The sequence below is a fragment of the Marmota monax genome, unplaced genomic scaffold, assembly GCF_021218885.2.
Source record: "Marmota monax isolate L192 unplaced genomic scaffold, Marmota_monax_Labrador192_F-V1.1 WCK01_AAM20220418_F8-fsc00015, whole genome shotgun sequence".
NCBI lineage: Eukaryota > Metazoa > Chordata > Mammalia > Rodentia > Sciuridae > Marmota > Marmota monax.
The window spans coordinates 3,836,849-3,854,190 of record NW_026692194.1 but is presented as its reverse complement, the minus strand read 5'-3'; the positions used below and the strand labels follow the sequence as shown (position 1 = coordinate 3,854,190).

Sequence of the window (17,342 nt, the reverse complement as noted above, 5' to 3'; positions counted from 1 at the left end):
TCATAGAGGGCTTTCTTTAGAAAGAGAGATTAAAGACCTCTCTTTCTAAAGAAATAGATTCAGATACAGTAGAGAGTAAGAAGTACTCCAAGAACAAAACAAAAAAATTTTGTGGAAATACTTTGGTTAAAATAAATAAATAAATAAGCAAGCCTCCCAGAATGTTCTGTTAAGCAGCTAATACATTTAATCTCTGGTTGGCCAAGCCTTCGTAACTTCTTCCTGAGGGGCAGAGACAGCATTTGTGTTCTGAGTCTGATGGCAATCTAGAAGGGGTCTTCTCTAAATCTGTACAACCTTAAAACCTGACATTAACTTCGACAGAAGAGGGCGTGATTTACAAGTTCCTCAGGCTGCACCACCCTGACTCAGAGCCTGGCTGGGACCACACCCAGGCTGAAGGGAGGACCTTTGTTTTCTATCTCTGAGCCAACCAAAATCTGGCAAGCAGGCCAGCTGCTCCACCCTCAGGAATGTTATTTACTGCACTGTGGAGAGAGGTAGCCTGAGTTCCAGAAAGAGCTTGAAGAAGGCTGAGTCTCAGGGTCCTCTGTAAGCCGACTCCATGACCCCACGTTGCATATATCTGTAGAGAAGAGGAAATGCCCTGTTAGACTTACCTCAATGGTCTTTCCTAGCCTGTCATTAACAGGTGCATTTAGGCTAACCCCATTCCCTTCATTTTATCCCTCATGCCATTCTCTGCACCTCACTTCCAGCAACTATCTTGCTTTGTGAGTACAGTTGAGATCTGAGCTAGGAGTTACTCCTGCAAGTCAGTGAGGCCTAAGCCTGTGTCACACAACTGTCACAAAGTGAGATTGCACTGAACCCCTTCCCCACACAGAATACTGTGTGGCTCACATATATGTATGAGTTAACCTTGGCTCCTGCTTAAATCAAGACTTAGTATAGGGGCTGGGGATGTGGCTCAAGCGGTAGCGCGCTCGCCTGGCATGCGTGCGGCCCGGGTTCGATCCTCAGCACCACATACAAACAAAGATGTTGTGTCCGCCGAAAACTAAAAAATAAAATATTAAAAAATTCTAAAAAAAAAAAAAAAAAAGACTTAGTATAAAAGGGGCAAGGTGGTGCTCACCTATAATTTTAGCTACTCTGAGGCTGAGGCCTTGAAAAGTTGGAGGCCAAACCAACATGGTGGCACATGCCTGTAATCCAGATGTAATGCTAAGGCAGGAGGACCATAAGTTTGAGGCCAGCCTGGGTAACTTAGCAAGACTCTGCCTCAAAACAAAAAATAAAAAGGGCTGGGGATGTAGTTAGGTGATAAAACACCCCTGGTTAAATCCCAGTATTAAAAAAAAATTCCAACTATTATAAGCAAGTGTGCATGTTCACATATTTGATTTACTTATTTTTAAGGTGGCAGCTGTGGGTATGGCTTTTTGAGGGGGAGAGCCCTGTTGGGGATTGAATTCAGTGATGCTTTCTCACTGAGCTATGTCCCCATCCCTTTTATTTTATTTTTACAATTACAATTACCATAGAATTTTGTGTGATGTGACAAATAAGCCCATTGAGTTCTTGAGGCAGAAAGAGGACATTGGAATATACAGTCATTAGTGTGTTCTTGAGTAAAGCCAAGAATATTTCCCCTAGTACTTCACAGATTCTCCATGTTGACAGAATAAATCTGAACACTTGCCAAGTTCATTAAAAGAGTCTGGGATCCCAGACCCTGTATGTGCTTGCAGGTCACGTTTCTTCAGTATGTCACAGAAACAAATTTTGTTGACATTTAGGTTTGTATGAAGTGGCCCAGCCCTTTTATTTTTTTTATTTTGAGACAGGGTCCTGCCAAGTTGCCCAGGCTGACCTCAAACTTGTAATCCTCCTGCCTCAACCTCCTAAATCACTGGAATTGCAGACAGGAGCCACCACACCCAGTTCTGTGTTCCCATATTTTAACTTAGGCCTTTCCCATACTCTGCCTATCTTAACTCAGTGGATATCAGGGTAGAAGAAGACTGAAACCAGGAAAAAAGTAAATCCAAGAGTGAAATTATGGCTCGAAAAGTTAAGCACCAGGGGCTGGGATTGTGGCTCAACTGTAGAGTGCTCGCCTAGCACGTGTGAGGCCCTGGGTTCGATCCTCAGCACCACGTAAAAATAAATAAAGATATTGTGTCCAACTATAACTAAAAAATATTAAAAAAAAAAAAAAAAGTTAAGCACCAAGCTGAGCATGGAGGCTTATGCTTATAATCCCAGCAATTTCGGAGGCTGAGGCAAGAGAATCACAAGTTCAGGACCAGCCCCAACAATCTAGTGAGATTCTGTCTTAAAAAATAAAAAGGGCTGGGGTTGTGGCTCAGTGGTTAAGAGCCCCTGGACTTAATCTGTAGTACCTAAGGGGAAAAAAAAGAAAAACAAAACTAAGCACCGAATTATGTCCCATGGATTAAAGGTGGTCATAGTTTTGACCTAACATTTCTTAGCAACTAAAAAAAGATTAAAACAATTGACTACAAAGTTTGGTAGCTGTGAGGGCAAAACAGATGAGCTGCTTGGGAAACTTGCCACTTCCCTGGTCGAGGCAGTTACCCTGAGGTGGACGCCGAAGCTGCCAGAGGTCACTAGCCACATTGCTTATTCTTACTTATCAGGTCCAGTAGAGAAGAGTTTATTTTGGGAAACCCATACTATTGTGAGTTGATGAGAACCCCATAAAATAGGGCACAACAATAAATCTGTTCATGAGCCAGCCTCAGTCAGGGAAAACTCTTGTCAAACTAAACAGAATAAAAAAAAAATTAGGCTCAAGGAAGATGAACTTAAACTAGTACACTCTTTACTTGAGGAATTCTGCAGACCAAGTGATATCTTCCATGTTAGATGACTCAAGCCACTTTGCATGGTGTTCATTTAAGTTTTATAAAACATTAGTAGTGAAGTTTTGTTTTCCCTTTTCTTTTCCTATATGTCTTAAGCAATTTAAGAATGATATAGATGAACATCAGTTCCTGACAGACAGTGTCTTACAGAAGGGGGAGATTCTTCTTCAGTGCCTATTGGAGAACACACCAGGTGAGATGCTTGAGAGATTATTGTTTAACCTATTTTTTTTTATTTTTGATTGACATACAGTTGTACCTGTTTATCAGATACAGTGTGACATTTCAGTACATGTGTACAATGTGGAATGACCAGATCAGGATTGGTATATTGGTTATCTCATTTATCATTTCTTAGTGTTAGGAACATTTAAAATCCTCTGTACAAGCTATTTGGAAATAAACAGTTAATTATTGTCAACCATTGTTATCTTTCTGTGCTATAGAACACTTCTGAAGTGGGGCTGGGGATATATAGCCTAGTGGCACAGCAAAGCTCTAGGTTTAATTCTTGGCACTGCAAAACCGGAGAAATTATTTCTCCTATCCAGCCGCACTCCAGAACTATTAATCATTCTATGATTAGAGATACCTCTCTTTCTGTAAGATCTGCCTTTTAACTTCTACATAATGAGAACATGCAGAATCAGGTTTTTGTTGTTTGGTTGTTTTTGTTTTCTTTGTGTTTGTGGAGCTGGGGATCCAATCCAGGGTGTCATAAACTCTGGGAAAGCTCCCTAAAACTGAGCCACAACCCCAGCCCCCAGAATTTGTCTGCATCTGACTTATTTCACTTAATATTCTATCCATGAATATAAAATGACAGACTTTTGTTCTTTTTTATGCTTTCAATATTCCACTCTATAAATGTACTTTCCTTACCCATTCATCCACCAGTGGACACCTAGGTTGATTCCATATCTTGGGTATTATGAATGTGATGAACGTGAACATGTGAGTGCAGGTGTCTCTGACCTGCTGATTTCCTTTCCTTTGGATGTGTATACACAGTAGTAGGGTTGCTGAATCACATGGCAGTTCTGTTTCTAGATTTTTGAGAACTTCCATACTATTTTCCATAGTGGCTCTGCTGATTTACATTTCCTACCCAGCATTATCTGAGTATTCCCCCTTTTCCAAATATTCACCTTTAATTTTTTTGTCTTTTTGATAATGGTCATTTAACTACAGTGAAATTTTATTTTATGGTGGTTATGATTTGTATCTCCCTCATGATAAGTGATATTGAGCATTTTTTTGTATATTTCTTGCCATTTGTGTATCTTTTTTAAAAATGTCAACACTCAGTCATTTACCCATTTTTAAATCAGATTATTTGGGTTTTTTGTTGTCATTATTTGAATTCCTTTTATACTTGTGAGTTAATCCCTTGTCAGATGACTAGTTTACAAATACCTTCTCCATTCTGTAGGTCTCTTCATTCTGTTTTTTCCTTCACTGTGCAGAAACTTTTCAGTCAATGTAATCCTGTTTGTCAGTTTTTGCTTTTATTGCCTAGGCTTTTAGGGTCATATCCAAAAATTGTTTGCCCAGACCAATGTCCTGAAGCCTTTTCTCATGTTTTATTCTAGTAGTTTCATAGTGTTAGGTCTATGTTTAAGTCTTTGATCTATTTGGGGTTGATTTTTGTAACAAGGGTTGTGTTTTAGTATTCTGCATGTGGATTTGCAGTTTTCCCAGTACCAATTGAGGAGACTTTCACCAGTATTCTTGCTGCCTTTGTCAAAAATTGACTGTAGATCTATGTGTAGATTTCTGAGTTCCCAATTCTGTTCCATTGGGTCTATGAGTATGTTTTTGTGCTTGAGGTTTTTTTTTTTTTTAATGATTTTTTTTTTCTATTTTGTTTACAGTCTTAAGGATTAAACCCAGGGTCTCACACATGCTAGGCAAACATTCTGCCACTGATCTATATCTTCGGTCCTTTCATTTTAATTTGGCAGGGCTCAAAGTTGGCCAGGCTGGCTTCAAATTTGAAATCCACCTGCCTCAGCATCCAGAATAGCTGGGATTGTAGGCATGTGCATCTGTGCCCAGTTTATTGCTTGAGCTTTTAATTTAGCTAGAGCTTAATCCCTCTCAGCAGCAGCCTGGTGAGAATACAATGTTGCAGGAACCACCCCCACCCGCCTTAAGAGTCACATGGGGACTTCTGCCAGCTCTTTATGTCATCATTGCCATGCAAACCCAGGTTGAGGCAGTTGTCATTAAAAGTAAATCTGTCAGAAAACCAGCTTAAGTTTGCAAGAATGGTGCTCATTTGCTTATATAGTTTCTTGGTAGTGTTCTGGATGGGAATCGTGGTTGTATTCTTAACAATCCTTAATTTGTGGCTGGAGTATTCAGTGGGTAACACTCAGGGGTTCCCCACTTTACTCAGCTCAGGTTGAATTCTGGTTTTTCTGCCTTATTTTCTACTTTAGGGAAGGAATTGTTCCAGAAATCCTTGACCAAAAGGACTTGAGAATAATCTATTCTCATGGATTAGACTGAATGAAGAATTAAACTGATGAAAGGGAATGGGGTGGCAGTGGCATGCAAACCAAGCTCAAACCCATTTTGCAGGATGAGTTCCCAACTGGTGTTGTGAGAATCAGAGACTAAGAGGACTCCTAGCTGGGCGTGATGGTGCACTCCTGCGATTCAGGAGGATCACAAGTCCAGAGCCAGCCTCAGCAACTTAGCAAGACCCTGTCTCAAAAAGGGATGAGGATATAGTTCAGTGGTAAAGCACTCCTGGGTTCAATCCCCAGTGCCAAAAAAGAAGAGAAGGTCTGAGTGTACCAGGTGCCTACAGTTTTACACACATCTTTGTCCTTATAGGGGAAGAGGTGTGATATGGAGGTTAAAACCTTGAACTGAGGGAACTCCACAAAGTAGTCCCTAATTTCCTGTAAAACTATGTACAAACAATTGCTTTAAGATCTCATCTATTTTTTGCTTGAGCTTTGGAGTGAGATGAGATTTATACTGGAATCCAAGAGTACGAAAAGCTGAGCAAGACCCCAGGAGCTTGAGAAGGCACTTTTTTTTTAAGGCACTTTTAACAGAGTAGTGGGTGTAGACTAGGGAGGTAGTGTAGACCTAGGTTCTCAACCCCAGCACAGTTGCTGTATGTTATAGAGGGTTTTCCCTATGCAATTGCAGGATGTTTCGCAGCATCCCTGACCCCACTAACTACCAGTAAGCCCTTCTACTCCCACAGTGTGACAACTGGCAGCACTTGCAGATATTCAGTGGTACCCTGGGAAGTACCTGTGAATCAGCAGAGGGGTTCTGATGGACCGTGACCCTTAAAGGGTTTACATAGGAAAATGATTATCTCTTGTGAGTTATGTGAACCCTTTGCAATTCTCTGCCCCTTTAAGGCCTTTGGCTCTTCCCTGGTTCCCTTAAACTAGGATCTTTAGGTTTTATATTGGAGCACAAAAGCATGCCAAGCTCCTTTGCTGCTGTAACTACACCAGCATTTTACTGAACACTTAGCATGGGCTGAAACAGTTGTCATATCTTTTTTTTCCCCTCATTTAATCACAGCTCTGTGAGATAGATGCTATTATTACCTTACAGAATTGTGAATTTGCCTCAGGCAGCCCCGATGTGCTGACTCTATACTGCTGTCAGTGTCTGGAGGTGTGAGGCCTGAGCAGGGAAAGCTCAAATGCAGGAGCCTCTTTTCAGAGGCCACATGTGAAAGTAGGCCTCTGTAAAGTGAATGACCTTCGCTTTAAAGAGTTTTCCAGTAGTTTTCAGTAGCTAGCCTCTAATAAGAACACCCCTCTAATAAGAACTTGACCCTGCTCTCAGAAGGGATCCTGGGGTAGTATTGGCCAGAAGAGGAGGCTTTCAGTTAGAATCTATGGTTCTTGGATATGTATCCAGGCTCTTTCAGATTGGTACAATGCCCCTCCCTGTCCTCTGCCTGGAATAATCAGAACGCTTGGCTGTTTTGTGAAAATCACAAACACTTCACACTTTTCTTCCTCCAGGAGCACCTTATCAGAGTGAGCAGAGGCCAGCACATGCCCACTCCCACCCAGCTTCACAGCCCACTTTCTTACTTGACTCCAAGTATAACCCAAGAGATTTTCCCTTAAAGAGTTGCCCATCTAAGCCTCCTGCCAAAGGCCTCCACATTTTTACCCAGTTACTTGTACAGATTGACAGTTCTGTCTTGCATCTCAACCCTTATAACTGGTCAAATGACTGGAACCTGTTAATGTTAAGCTGTACAAGGCCCCTGTTTGTATTCAGTTAAAACACAAAAGTTAGAGGTGAGTGTGTTGGCACATGCCTTGTGATCCCAATGTCCCAGGAGGCTGAGGAAGGAGGATCACAAGTTCAAGACCAGCATGACTCTATCTCAAAATACAAAATAAAAGGGTGGGGATGCAGCTCAGTAGTAGAATACCCCGGGATTCTATCCCCAATACTGAAAAAAAAAAAAATCCTACTGGGAAATTATTCTGTACTTCATTTCCCTTTCTAGCTTCTCTTTTCCTTGGCCCCTATAGTCAAAGATTAAATAATAATCAAAAAGTTCCCCTGAATTCCACTGACAGCACGCAGGAAGGCTGAGCAAAGTCTGAAGGTGGAGGGGAAACACCCAGCTCAGCCACCTTTATGACCAAGCTTTACTGCACATCTCCGCCACGCCAGCTCTCTAGAGTTGTCAGAACAGCTCATTGCCCTGATGACATGGCACTCTGCGGCTTCCCCAGGGAAAGATCTCAACACAGCCACTCTATATTCCTCCTTCTGCCCATCCAGTCAGCAATGTCTGAAGGCATGCAGCTTCCCCTTTCCCTTCCTCTGTTGGCAGATGTTGTAGCTGTGGCAGGAAACCAGAAAGCATGTTAACACAGCTGATAAAGGCACCGGAAGCTAAGGCAGCCTTTGTGCTTAAATTTTTTTTTATCTTTTGAAGGAAAAATTCTGCTGTGCATTAAATACTCTGGCTATATATAAAGCCCATCCACAGCACCGCTGTAGGAGTGAAGCCCAGCCTAATGATTTTGTCCTAGCCTACTCTCAGATCATTTTCTTTTTAAGTCTGTTCACTTAGGACCCACAGAAGGGTTCATAAGCATCCCCTAATACATTACCAAATCACTCATATATGAAATGTCAGTCTTCAAGCCAACAGAAGTTGATAGGAGCTGGTAGCATCAGCATTTTTATCTTGGCATGTTTTTATATTTAAGCTTTATGTGCCTGATCTCATCTCTAAAGTTAAATTATACTATCTAACAGAAAGCCATATCTGTGTGCCCTATTGTCAATTATGTAATTCCAAAGTACAGCTGGTAAACTACTAGCTTTAACTGAAAGTTAATAATATAGCCAGGTGTTGTGGTACACACTTGTAATCTTAGCTACATGGTAAGCTGAGGCAGGAGGATTCCAAATTCCAGGTCAGTCTAGGCAACTTAGCAAGACCCTATCTCAAAATAATAAAAAGGGTTGAGGAAGTACTCAGAGGTAGTTAATTATCCAATACTGCAACGACAAAACAACACAACAAACATTAACAGACCCTCATTAAAAATTAACAGTGCTGCAGAAGTCCTTGGAACATCACTGTTTTAAAAAATAAAATGGGTGGGCATTCTGAAACTACTGCTACAGCCCTATTTCAAGCAGAATGCTGTATCTTTGTATAACTTCATTGTTAGTTTTAAAGGATGTCCTTGGGAGGATCGCAAAGCAATCTGGGGAGCTGGAGAGCCATGCAGATCGCCTTTATGACTCTATCTTGGCCTCTGTGGACATGCTGGCTGGCTGCACCCTTATCCCTGACAGTAAGCCAGTGACAGCAAAGGAGCGTCCATGTGAAGGAATTTAACCCGGTAAGTAGAGGAGCCCAAGGAGAAAGTCTGCCCTGCAGCCCCGGTGCTGATTAGGGATGAGAGCTGCTGAAATAGTACTGGAGGAAGGCTGCCTGTGGTGCTGAAATAGGGGTCACTAACACAGCCCGGAAGGAGGGTGTGAGTTTTCCTGTAGCAACGAAAGCCCATTTTGGTGTCCTCCTTACCTGGTTTCACTCCTGCTGCTGGCTGAGAACAAAAGTGCTCTGTGCACCCATCTTTATTGCATTACCTTCCCCAGTCCTAGCCCCCAGCAGCAAAATTGTCCATACTTAACTTTGTTTCTGCACATGAACGCCTCTCTGTTATGAGGCTGTGGCCAGGTTGCCTCTGCCCTCAGGTTCTTCTCACCATCTTATTTGATGCTGCATCTTTAAGCATCGCTGACAGCACTAAGTGCCCATGGAAACCTAGAGTTACTGCTACCTCTCCCAATGTCCCAACCCCCTTGCCTCAAAGGGTTTCTGCAAATTTCCCACACTACTCCTTCCAAAAGGGCTGGGGGACAGAATAAAACACATCTTGGAGACTTACATAGTACAACTTTCTTTTTATCCCTTGAAAACTCAAATAGGGAAAGAGGAAAGGAGATAAAACAAAAGAGGGGCTAACTGGTACCAACCGTGGGTTTGCACTGCCCAGAACATCGTAATTTCACAACTTTTTTTCTGAAATTTCCTCTCCTACAAAATGATTTTCTAGATGTGAATTCACTGTAGCTATGTCAAGAGCAGGGAGTCCCTGCATTTTTACATCAAAGCAATTTTAGTAATTATCTTAGTTCTGAAATGGATACATGTGATTGCTGTTATTTCTTCCTGCAACATTATGCCTGTAACAAATGCTGCTTTCTCTTTCAGGCATCTTCTCAGGCAGAGATGAAATTGTCAGCCAAAAGCTGACTCTTGGGAAGGAAACTGTCAAGAAGTACTTGCAAGAGCCATTTAACAGTTAAGTCAAGGGAAAAATGTTAATATATTTTTAGCTTTAAATGCCTCTCTTCTCTGAAGTAAGGGCTATTAAATTACTGGTTTTATTTACAAAGAATCCTTCCAAACTATATTCTTTTTGGTGCTTTTCCACAGAAAGCATGTGGCTTTGCAACTTTTGTTAAAATAAGATTTACAGTTACAGGCCTTGCCTCCCCTATGTCCAGTTTAAAAAAAAAAAAAAAGACAAAGCTCCTAAACTCTTCTTCCTGCTGAGATTATTCACAGAAGGCTGCTTTGAGAAAGAAGGTTCCAAATACTTGGTATTCTCAGACACAAAAAGGGATCTAGTGAGGCTTAGTAAGTTCCTTTTTGAAAATTTTAGCCCTCAGTCTGCAGAAGAAAAGGGGTAAATGAATAGAACTTCTACAGATTACTTCGGGCAATTGTGACATCTTTTGCCATCTTCAGGGCTTGGGTCTCCACCTTCCTGGCCTAGTATCGTAAAAGAAAATGTGTCTGGGAATTAGAGAACTGCCATTGTGCTTCAGCATGGCTAAGGAGCTAAGGATCAAACTTAGGGTATCTCTGGGAGGAGGATCCTGTCCCTCCACTCCTACTCCCTTGGAAGACTAGTGCAAGGTCAGGGAAGTGAATGGATAGGATCACACAGCCTGTTTCACTACAGAAACTAAAACTGTCAATAAAGGAAAAAAGGGAATTCTTTGTTGCTTGGGAGTTGGCCTGTTAAGTACCTTGTCAGAAAAGGGAAAAATATGCATGGATATAAATATATTTGAAGCATTATCTTTAGCTTTTTGAAGCAAAGCAGTGTTTTGCTAGTGACTGCAGATTCTTTAAAAAAAAAAAAAAGGCACTTAAAAAGTTTCTATTTTGACATTGAATGAATATCAAAGAAACAACCTTAATAGGATCCTATTCAATGTGACTTTTCTGCTTCTGCTTCTACATTTCTCAGACTTTACAGTCACTGGAAAATAGCTGTAAGTTCTAATAATGAAAAGTGAACCATTCAAAATTAACTAACTATTCAGGGCTGGGGTTGTGGCTCAGTGGTAGAGCACTCACCTTGCACCTGTGAAGCACTGGGTTTAATCCTCAGCACCACATAAAATTAAACAAAGGTACTGTGTCCATCTACAACTAAAAAACTATTTTTAAAAACACTAATCAATAGTAGCTTCACAAAAAATAAGTTCTTAAAAAGGTAGGTATGCCCAGTGGACTCCACTTTTAAATACACTGACATATTTTACCTTTTAGTTAATGTAGCTATAAAGTGGAACATGCCTTTCACTGAGTATGTTGCTGTTAATGAATTAAACCCAGCCACTTAAATCAGTCTGTATTAGCATTAAAAAGTTGGGATAACCTTATAAAAACAAACTGGCCAGTATATCAATTGAATTCATATTGTGGCATTCTCAGTGTAATAACATCAGCTTCAGCTGACAGGATATTCCAAAATAACAGAATCTGAAAATTCCTACTTCCCAAGAAAATGGTGCCTTAGTTTTAAGTGATAGATTTGTTCATCCTCTTTGAAATAAGGTGTGAAATAAGGTGCAAACTTTCTGAACCTGGCTCTAGCCACTGAGGAATATCAATATAACTGTTAATTTTACCTTCAGTTTGAGACCTCCTTTTACAACTCAAAAACAAATTGTTTCAACCTAGGAAGATGCTGGCCAGGTTAGATTCAAGTAGCCATCCCTTAATGATGAATGGAATTTGAATCCACAGTGGAGTTGCAAAACTAAAGGGTGGAATGGGTTTTTGTTGTGCATCCAGGGTGAAGTGCTAATAAATGAGAGACTGTTACAATACAGGGCTGTTCTAAAACTTAAACATGAGCATGAAGGGTTTATGTGAGATACAGTGCAAAAGTAATGTACATGCTAAAGAAGATTTCTTCCTATTCAAAGGGCAGACAGCGAGTTAACTGCTCAGACCATAATCACTATTACTCTGTAATGACTTCCCAGAGTGTGCCACAGCTCGGAACACTCACTCTTCATTACCTAAGCTAATTTATGGCAGCCAGTTATATTTAAAACATAGCAAGTGATAATTCCCTTTATTTGTGAACAGGCCCATAGTAACCTTGAAATGTTTGTACTTGAAATAGGGTTAGAAATGGGAATTTGTTTTCCTCAAAACCATAATTATTGGTATATACATAAAAGCAAAGAGTGCAGCATGCTGAAATATGTTGTAGTCCCAATTTTTGACTGCCATGGGGGGAAGAACACTACAGTTCTCCCAAACTAAGTCTGTAGATATGCTTACATATTAAAGTAAATTCATGTAATGTTTTTCTGCTAACTCACCAAGAATAAGCTGACCATTTAAACATCTTTTGCTGTATGAAACTAAAGTGCATGGCATCACATTGTCTAGTATCAGTTTTGTATCATTTAGCTATTTTAGAAAATATTTTCTGAACTTTATACTGTATTGATAAGGCAAAAGAAACTTTTTTTTTTTAAGCATTAAAAACAAGATATTCACCCAAATAACTATTGGTGACTTCAGGAATTTTGTCAGTTGCCTTATGTAAGGATGAATAGATCCAACAAGCACGTCTATAATACAAAGTAAACTATGATTTTATTGTGAAATTCTCATAGATGGAAAATTAAATTGAATATTTATTCTGTCCATTTCATTTTTACAATAATCTTACCACTTATTTTTGTACCATGTATTTCAATTGCCTGTTTAAGTGAAAAATAAAAATTTAAAAAAAAAAAACTATAATTTTTGGCTTGTTTTTAACTTAAGTTTTCTCATTAAAGACCCCACAATAAAATGTGTTGCCAACAGCCACATCCCAAGCCCGTATGTGAAGAATGTTTTGGCTGTTGCTTCAACCTAAAGAAATAGTCCTTGACTTCTGTCACCTTAAAATGGTAGTGTCAGCAAAAGACTTGGTTTCCACAATAAAAATAAAAACAAACCCTAGAATCTTGAAGGTCCTATTTAACAAAATTTTCACACATGCAAAATTTCACTGAAATAAATATATTTTTCTCATTTATAATTCCCACCCAGCATTTATGTTTTCAGTTAATTTTTAGGGATATAATTTCTAAAATTAGGGCACTCAAGTTTCCTGCTTTCTCCTTTAATGCTTAAACTCTCCAACATGAGTTATACAATTGTGAAGGACAAAATAGTTGACATCTGACTCAGAGCATGGAAGAAACTTCAGCACACATTATCTGATCATTTGCCAATTACGAAGGGTGTGCCGCTCTTCACTGCTACCACAGATGAATTAACAAACTCTTGATCAGTGGAGCCATTTCAAATGATTATTTAGAGAAGCATCAGAGATGGTGGGGCTAGACAGCATACATTCTAAACTTGTTTTCCATACAATTTGAGCTTCTTGAACCACTAAAATTGATTAAATCCCTACACAGCACAGAAGCTGCCCTAGGTCATTTATCAGGTCTATAATCTAGAAAGCAAACAACTGGATGCTGCGCTACAGGTAGGTCTACAATGCCCTGGTTGCACACACAAATGGCTGTTTTCAGTATAATGCAAGGCTCTATTTCCCTTTAACCATAAGAATTAAAACAATACTTATCACCATACAGTTTGATATTACTTCCAATAAGTACAATATTTATTAAACATATCTTCAGTTGTTTTGTTACATAGTGTGCAACAAATTACAATATTCTGCAGCCACAAATTATATGCAGAGTATGAAGAAACTATTAATCAGATAGTGTAATCTTTCCATTTATAACTCTACAAGGAAGAACTAGCAAATCAGATCTTACATAGAACATCTCACTAAACTTTATGCATGGAAAGTGACAGACACTGGTTGTGCTGTTTGATACAAAATGGCTGAACTTCATCTTCAGAAGACTAAACCCGACATCTAAACATGCCAATATAAACATCAAAACAAAATATATTCTAACCAACCACGGGAAACAGTCTGGTATCAGGAAAGCAACAAGGATTACACACATTATTTTATAAACCAGCACACAAAGGTTTAAAACAGTTCTGAAAATGAAGTTAGCTGTCTTGAGTCAAGGGAATAAAAAAAAAGTCAGTATTGACCATTTACAATCTCTGACCTTTGTGGAGACGGTAAGAATCTGTTGTAGTGCAGCTACATACAGTACAATTCAGGCAATTTTGTTTTTTCACTTGGGTTCAGATTGCAAATTCATTGCTGTGAGAAAAAGACGGAGGCAAATTTTAGCAGCAACCTCCACCTGACTGCTTGACTGGAGTGCTCTGAATTTTAACATTGGACTTCTCTGCGCCACCAGCTGTTGCTCCAGGGCCCATTCGCTTTTTAATCTCGGCTGCCATCGTCATGAAAGACTGTTCTACATTCGTTGCGTTCTTAGCACTGGTTTCCAAAAATGGGATTCCAAGGGAATCAGCAAATTCCTAAGAGAAATTAGACACAATGAACACTGAAAAACCTTTTTCACTCAGTCCATTTCTGCCATATAAAATGGGAGTGAGGAGAGTCTAAAATTTCACTGGATCCAAAGACACTACATGTACAATTGTTGTCAGTATCCTAGTACACATTTTTAAGCATTAAGGTGGTTGGCTGTATGGCCATCATGTGACTTCATATCCATTCATAATTAAAATTCAACTTCAAATTCAATTTGAAAATCAAACTTTAAACATACCTTTGCTGTTGTGTAGTCTACTACTTTCTTTGTGGTCAGATCACATTTGTTCCCTACCAACAACTTGTTGACATTTTCACTAGCGTAACGATCTATTTCCTGCAGCCACTGTTTAACATTATTGAAGGACTCCTAAAACAGACAGATATTTTTAAGAATGATCATACATACAATTCTGGACAGGCTTAAATATAAAAATATTAATAGAGGAAAATACAGCTTAACATTTAAACTAGCAAACCCAAATTGTTTTTGAGATGTGCAAATCGAATGTACTATAAAGCATAGTTTTTGAAATTCAATATAAAGTTTTGATTTATGAATAAGTGTTAAGTATTACTCCCAGATGCATCAAAAGATGCTATTTGGGCCAGTGCAGTGGCGCACACCTATAATCTCAGCTTGGGAGGCTGAGACAAGAAGATCACAAGTTCAAAGCCAGCCTCAACTGTGAGAGGCTATGCAACTCAGATCCTGTCTCTAAATAAAATACAAAAGAGGGCCCTGAGTTCAATACCCAAATAAAAAGGGCTGGGTATGAAGCTCAGTGGTGTGGTGCTCCTGAGTTCAATTCCCAGTACCCCCAAAATAATTATTTGGGCTGGGACTGTAGTTCAGTGATAGAGGGCTTGCCTAACATATGAGGTCCTGGGTTTGATCTCCAGCAAAAAATATTCTTTTTTTTTTTTTTTAAACATCTCAGTAATTTGAAGAGACTTTCGAACTTAGCACTCTTCCCCAGGTTTTCTGGAGATAGAATCTTGCTATGTTGCTCAGGCTGTCCCCAAATTATTGACCTCCCACTTTAACCCCTCCTAGTATCTGTGACTGCAGGTGGGTGCTGTGCCACATAACATTTTTTCTCTATGCTTCTAATGGCACTGAATCTGAATCTAAGTGTAAAATATCTCCTTAATTCATAGCTGAGATGAGATTTTAAGATTTAGCATTTGCTACAAGAAAAATGAATTCCAGGGCTGGGAATGTAACTAGCTCAGTAGTGGAATGCTTGCCTAGCATGCACAAGGGCCTGCCACAAATAAAGGAAAATGAACTCCAATTTTATTAGGTTTTTATTCTTTCTCATAGGGGAAAAAAAAAAAGTGATCCTGAAATCTGCTAAGTTTCTGATCAAAAGAAAACTTAATGGCCCGTGGACCACATTCTCCCCACATCTTCCTGATTTCTTTCAGACATTCACTCTACTAAAATCCTCCTATAGCATATTCCATTCAAATTCTGAACCATAACCAACACATCTCACTTTTGGCAATTCTGATAGGAAGAGTCTAATCACCAGGTATATTATTGTTTCTTTGTTTTTTAAATATTCTTTTAGTTGTAGACAGACATGATACCTTTATTTTATTTATTTTTATGTGGTGCTGAGGATCAAACCAGTGCCTCACATGTGCGAGGCAAGCACTTGCCACTGAGTCCCAACCCCAGCCCCAGGTATTCTGGTTAATATATAAAATGAAGATTGCAATACAAGAAACCATACAAGCCATAATTCCCTAAAATTCTCACCTTAGATCATTTATTTATAGTTGATAATGACTGCCAGAGTCTCTTGAAAGTAAATGTAAAAATAATTACTAAATTGTCTATTTACTAAAGGTAAATAAATATCTAAATGATTCATTGGGGGAGACAGGGCAGTACTAGGAATCAAACCAGGACCTTGAGCATGCTAGATAAGAGCTCTCCCACAGAGCTATATCCCAGTCCATGATTCACAGTTTTATTTGAAGAGAGTTGTGGCCTTTTTAAATATCAGGGATTGAACCCAGAAGTACTTAGCCACTGAGCCACATCTCCAGCCTTTTATTTTTTGAGACAGGACTCACAAAGTTGCTTAGGCAACTGGGATTAACAAACATGCACTACTGTGCCAAAGTGAGGAAAATCTTCTGCCATAAAAATAATATTGATGTCTTATATTAAAGTAAAAGAATCTGACATTAGTCAAATAGTAACTTCATGCTTTGTCACTGTAACACCATCTTCTCTTGGAACTTACCTGATCTGTCACATCATACACAACTATGATGCCATGGGCTCCTCTGTAATAACTGGAGGTGATTGTTCGAAATCTTTCTTGGCCTGCTGTGTCCCACTATTACAAAACAATCAAGAAACCAAACAGTTCCATTAAAACAGAGTTGGGGAAGGTTCAGAAGGGAAAACAATCTAGCTGTACAGATTATCAGGATGTGATATGGAAACAATAGTCCTTAATATTCATATTAAACTGCACTGCCTAATACATGGAAGTCCAGAAAAGAAAGTAATGCCTGCAATTTATCCCGTGGTAATGCTATCAAAATTATAAGCTCTTCGTGAGCACAAACCATGTTACGCTATTCATATTCTGTATAGCGCTTAACACTATGCTAGGCACACAGGTTGACTTGGTTAGGAAAGGGGCCCAAAGCCCCATGAACAGAAATACACCCTCATGAGGCAGAGTTAATGGCTAGCATGTTTTATCATCATAGAAAGAAAGAAAAGGATCTACTTCAGGTAACTACTCATCAAAATAGCATTTTAACCACTGCAGCCAGGTACTATCTTAATCCTAGAAAAAGTAATGTATCAAAGACACTTACATTACAACATTAATACTGTGAATTTAAAAAAACTATTTTGAAAAATACCAAGAAGAAAACTCAATTTTTAAATTTACAAAGCCTTGGTTTTTATGCAAGCTCAGGGAAACAAGCACAAAATTGTGTAAATTATACCCTGGTTCTAATTCAGCCCCCATTACTGTCTCTCTATAAACATCAACATCCATGAACAAGGGGTTGCTGTTTCTCCTTCTAGAGATAGCCTACATTCTCCTTTGAATGTGTTGGTGCTTTCCAAAATAAAAATGTGTGCATGTCTAGAAAAAAAGGAGGGGAAAAAAAGGCCCTGTTTGTAACAGGATGATGGGCATTTTGTTCGCTCCTAAACAATGGC

General features: G+C 39.3%; 2 protein-coding genes across 4 annotated transcripts in view; one reads left to right on the top strand and one right to left on the bottom strand.

The window, feature by feature from the left end:
• Positions 1–12,187, top strand: part of Cep68 (centrosomal protein 68) — a 29,685-nt gene extending 17,498 nt beyond the window's left edge. For all 3 annotated transcript variants that reach the window (XM_046422824.2, XM_046422831.2, XM_058572658.1), the window contains exons 5-7: positions 2,952–3,048; positions 8,552–8,725; positions 9,604–12,187. In XM_046422824.2, coding sequence (XP_046278780.1) covers positions 2,952–3,048; positions 8,552–8,721 — 267 coding nt within the window. In that variant the 3' untranslated portion in view covers positions 8,722–8,725; positions 9,604–12,187. The remainder of the gene's footprint in view (positions 1–2,951; positions 3,049–8,551; positions 8,726–9,603) is intronic.
• Positions 12,188–12,279: 92 nt separating this feature from the next.
• Positions 12,280–17,342, bottom strand: part of Rab1a (RAB1A, member RAS oncogene family) — a 31,221-nt gene continuing 26,158 nt past the window's right edge. Inside the window, 4 exon segments of the mRNA XM_046422843.2 lie at positions 12,280–13,935; positions 13,938–14,121; positions 14,376–14,507; positions 16,399–16,494. Of these exon segments, the coding sequence (XP_046278799.1) occupies positions 13,892–13,935; positions 13,938–14,121; positions 14,376–14,507; positions 16,399–16,494 (456 nt within the window). The 3' untranslated portion in view covers positions 12,280–13,891.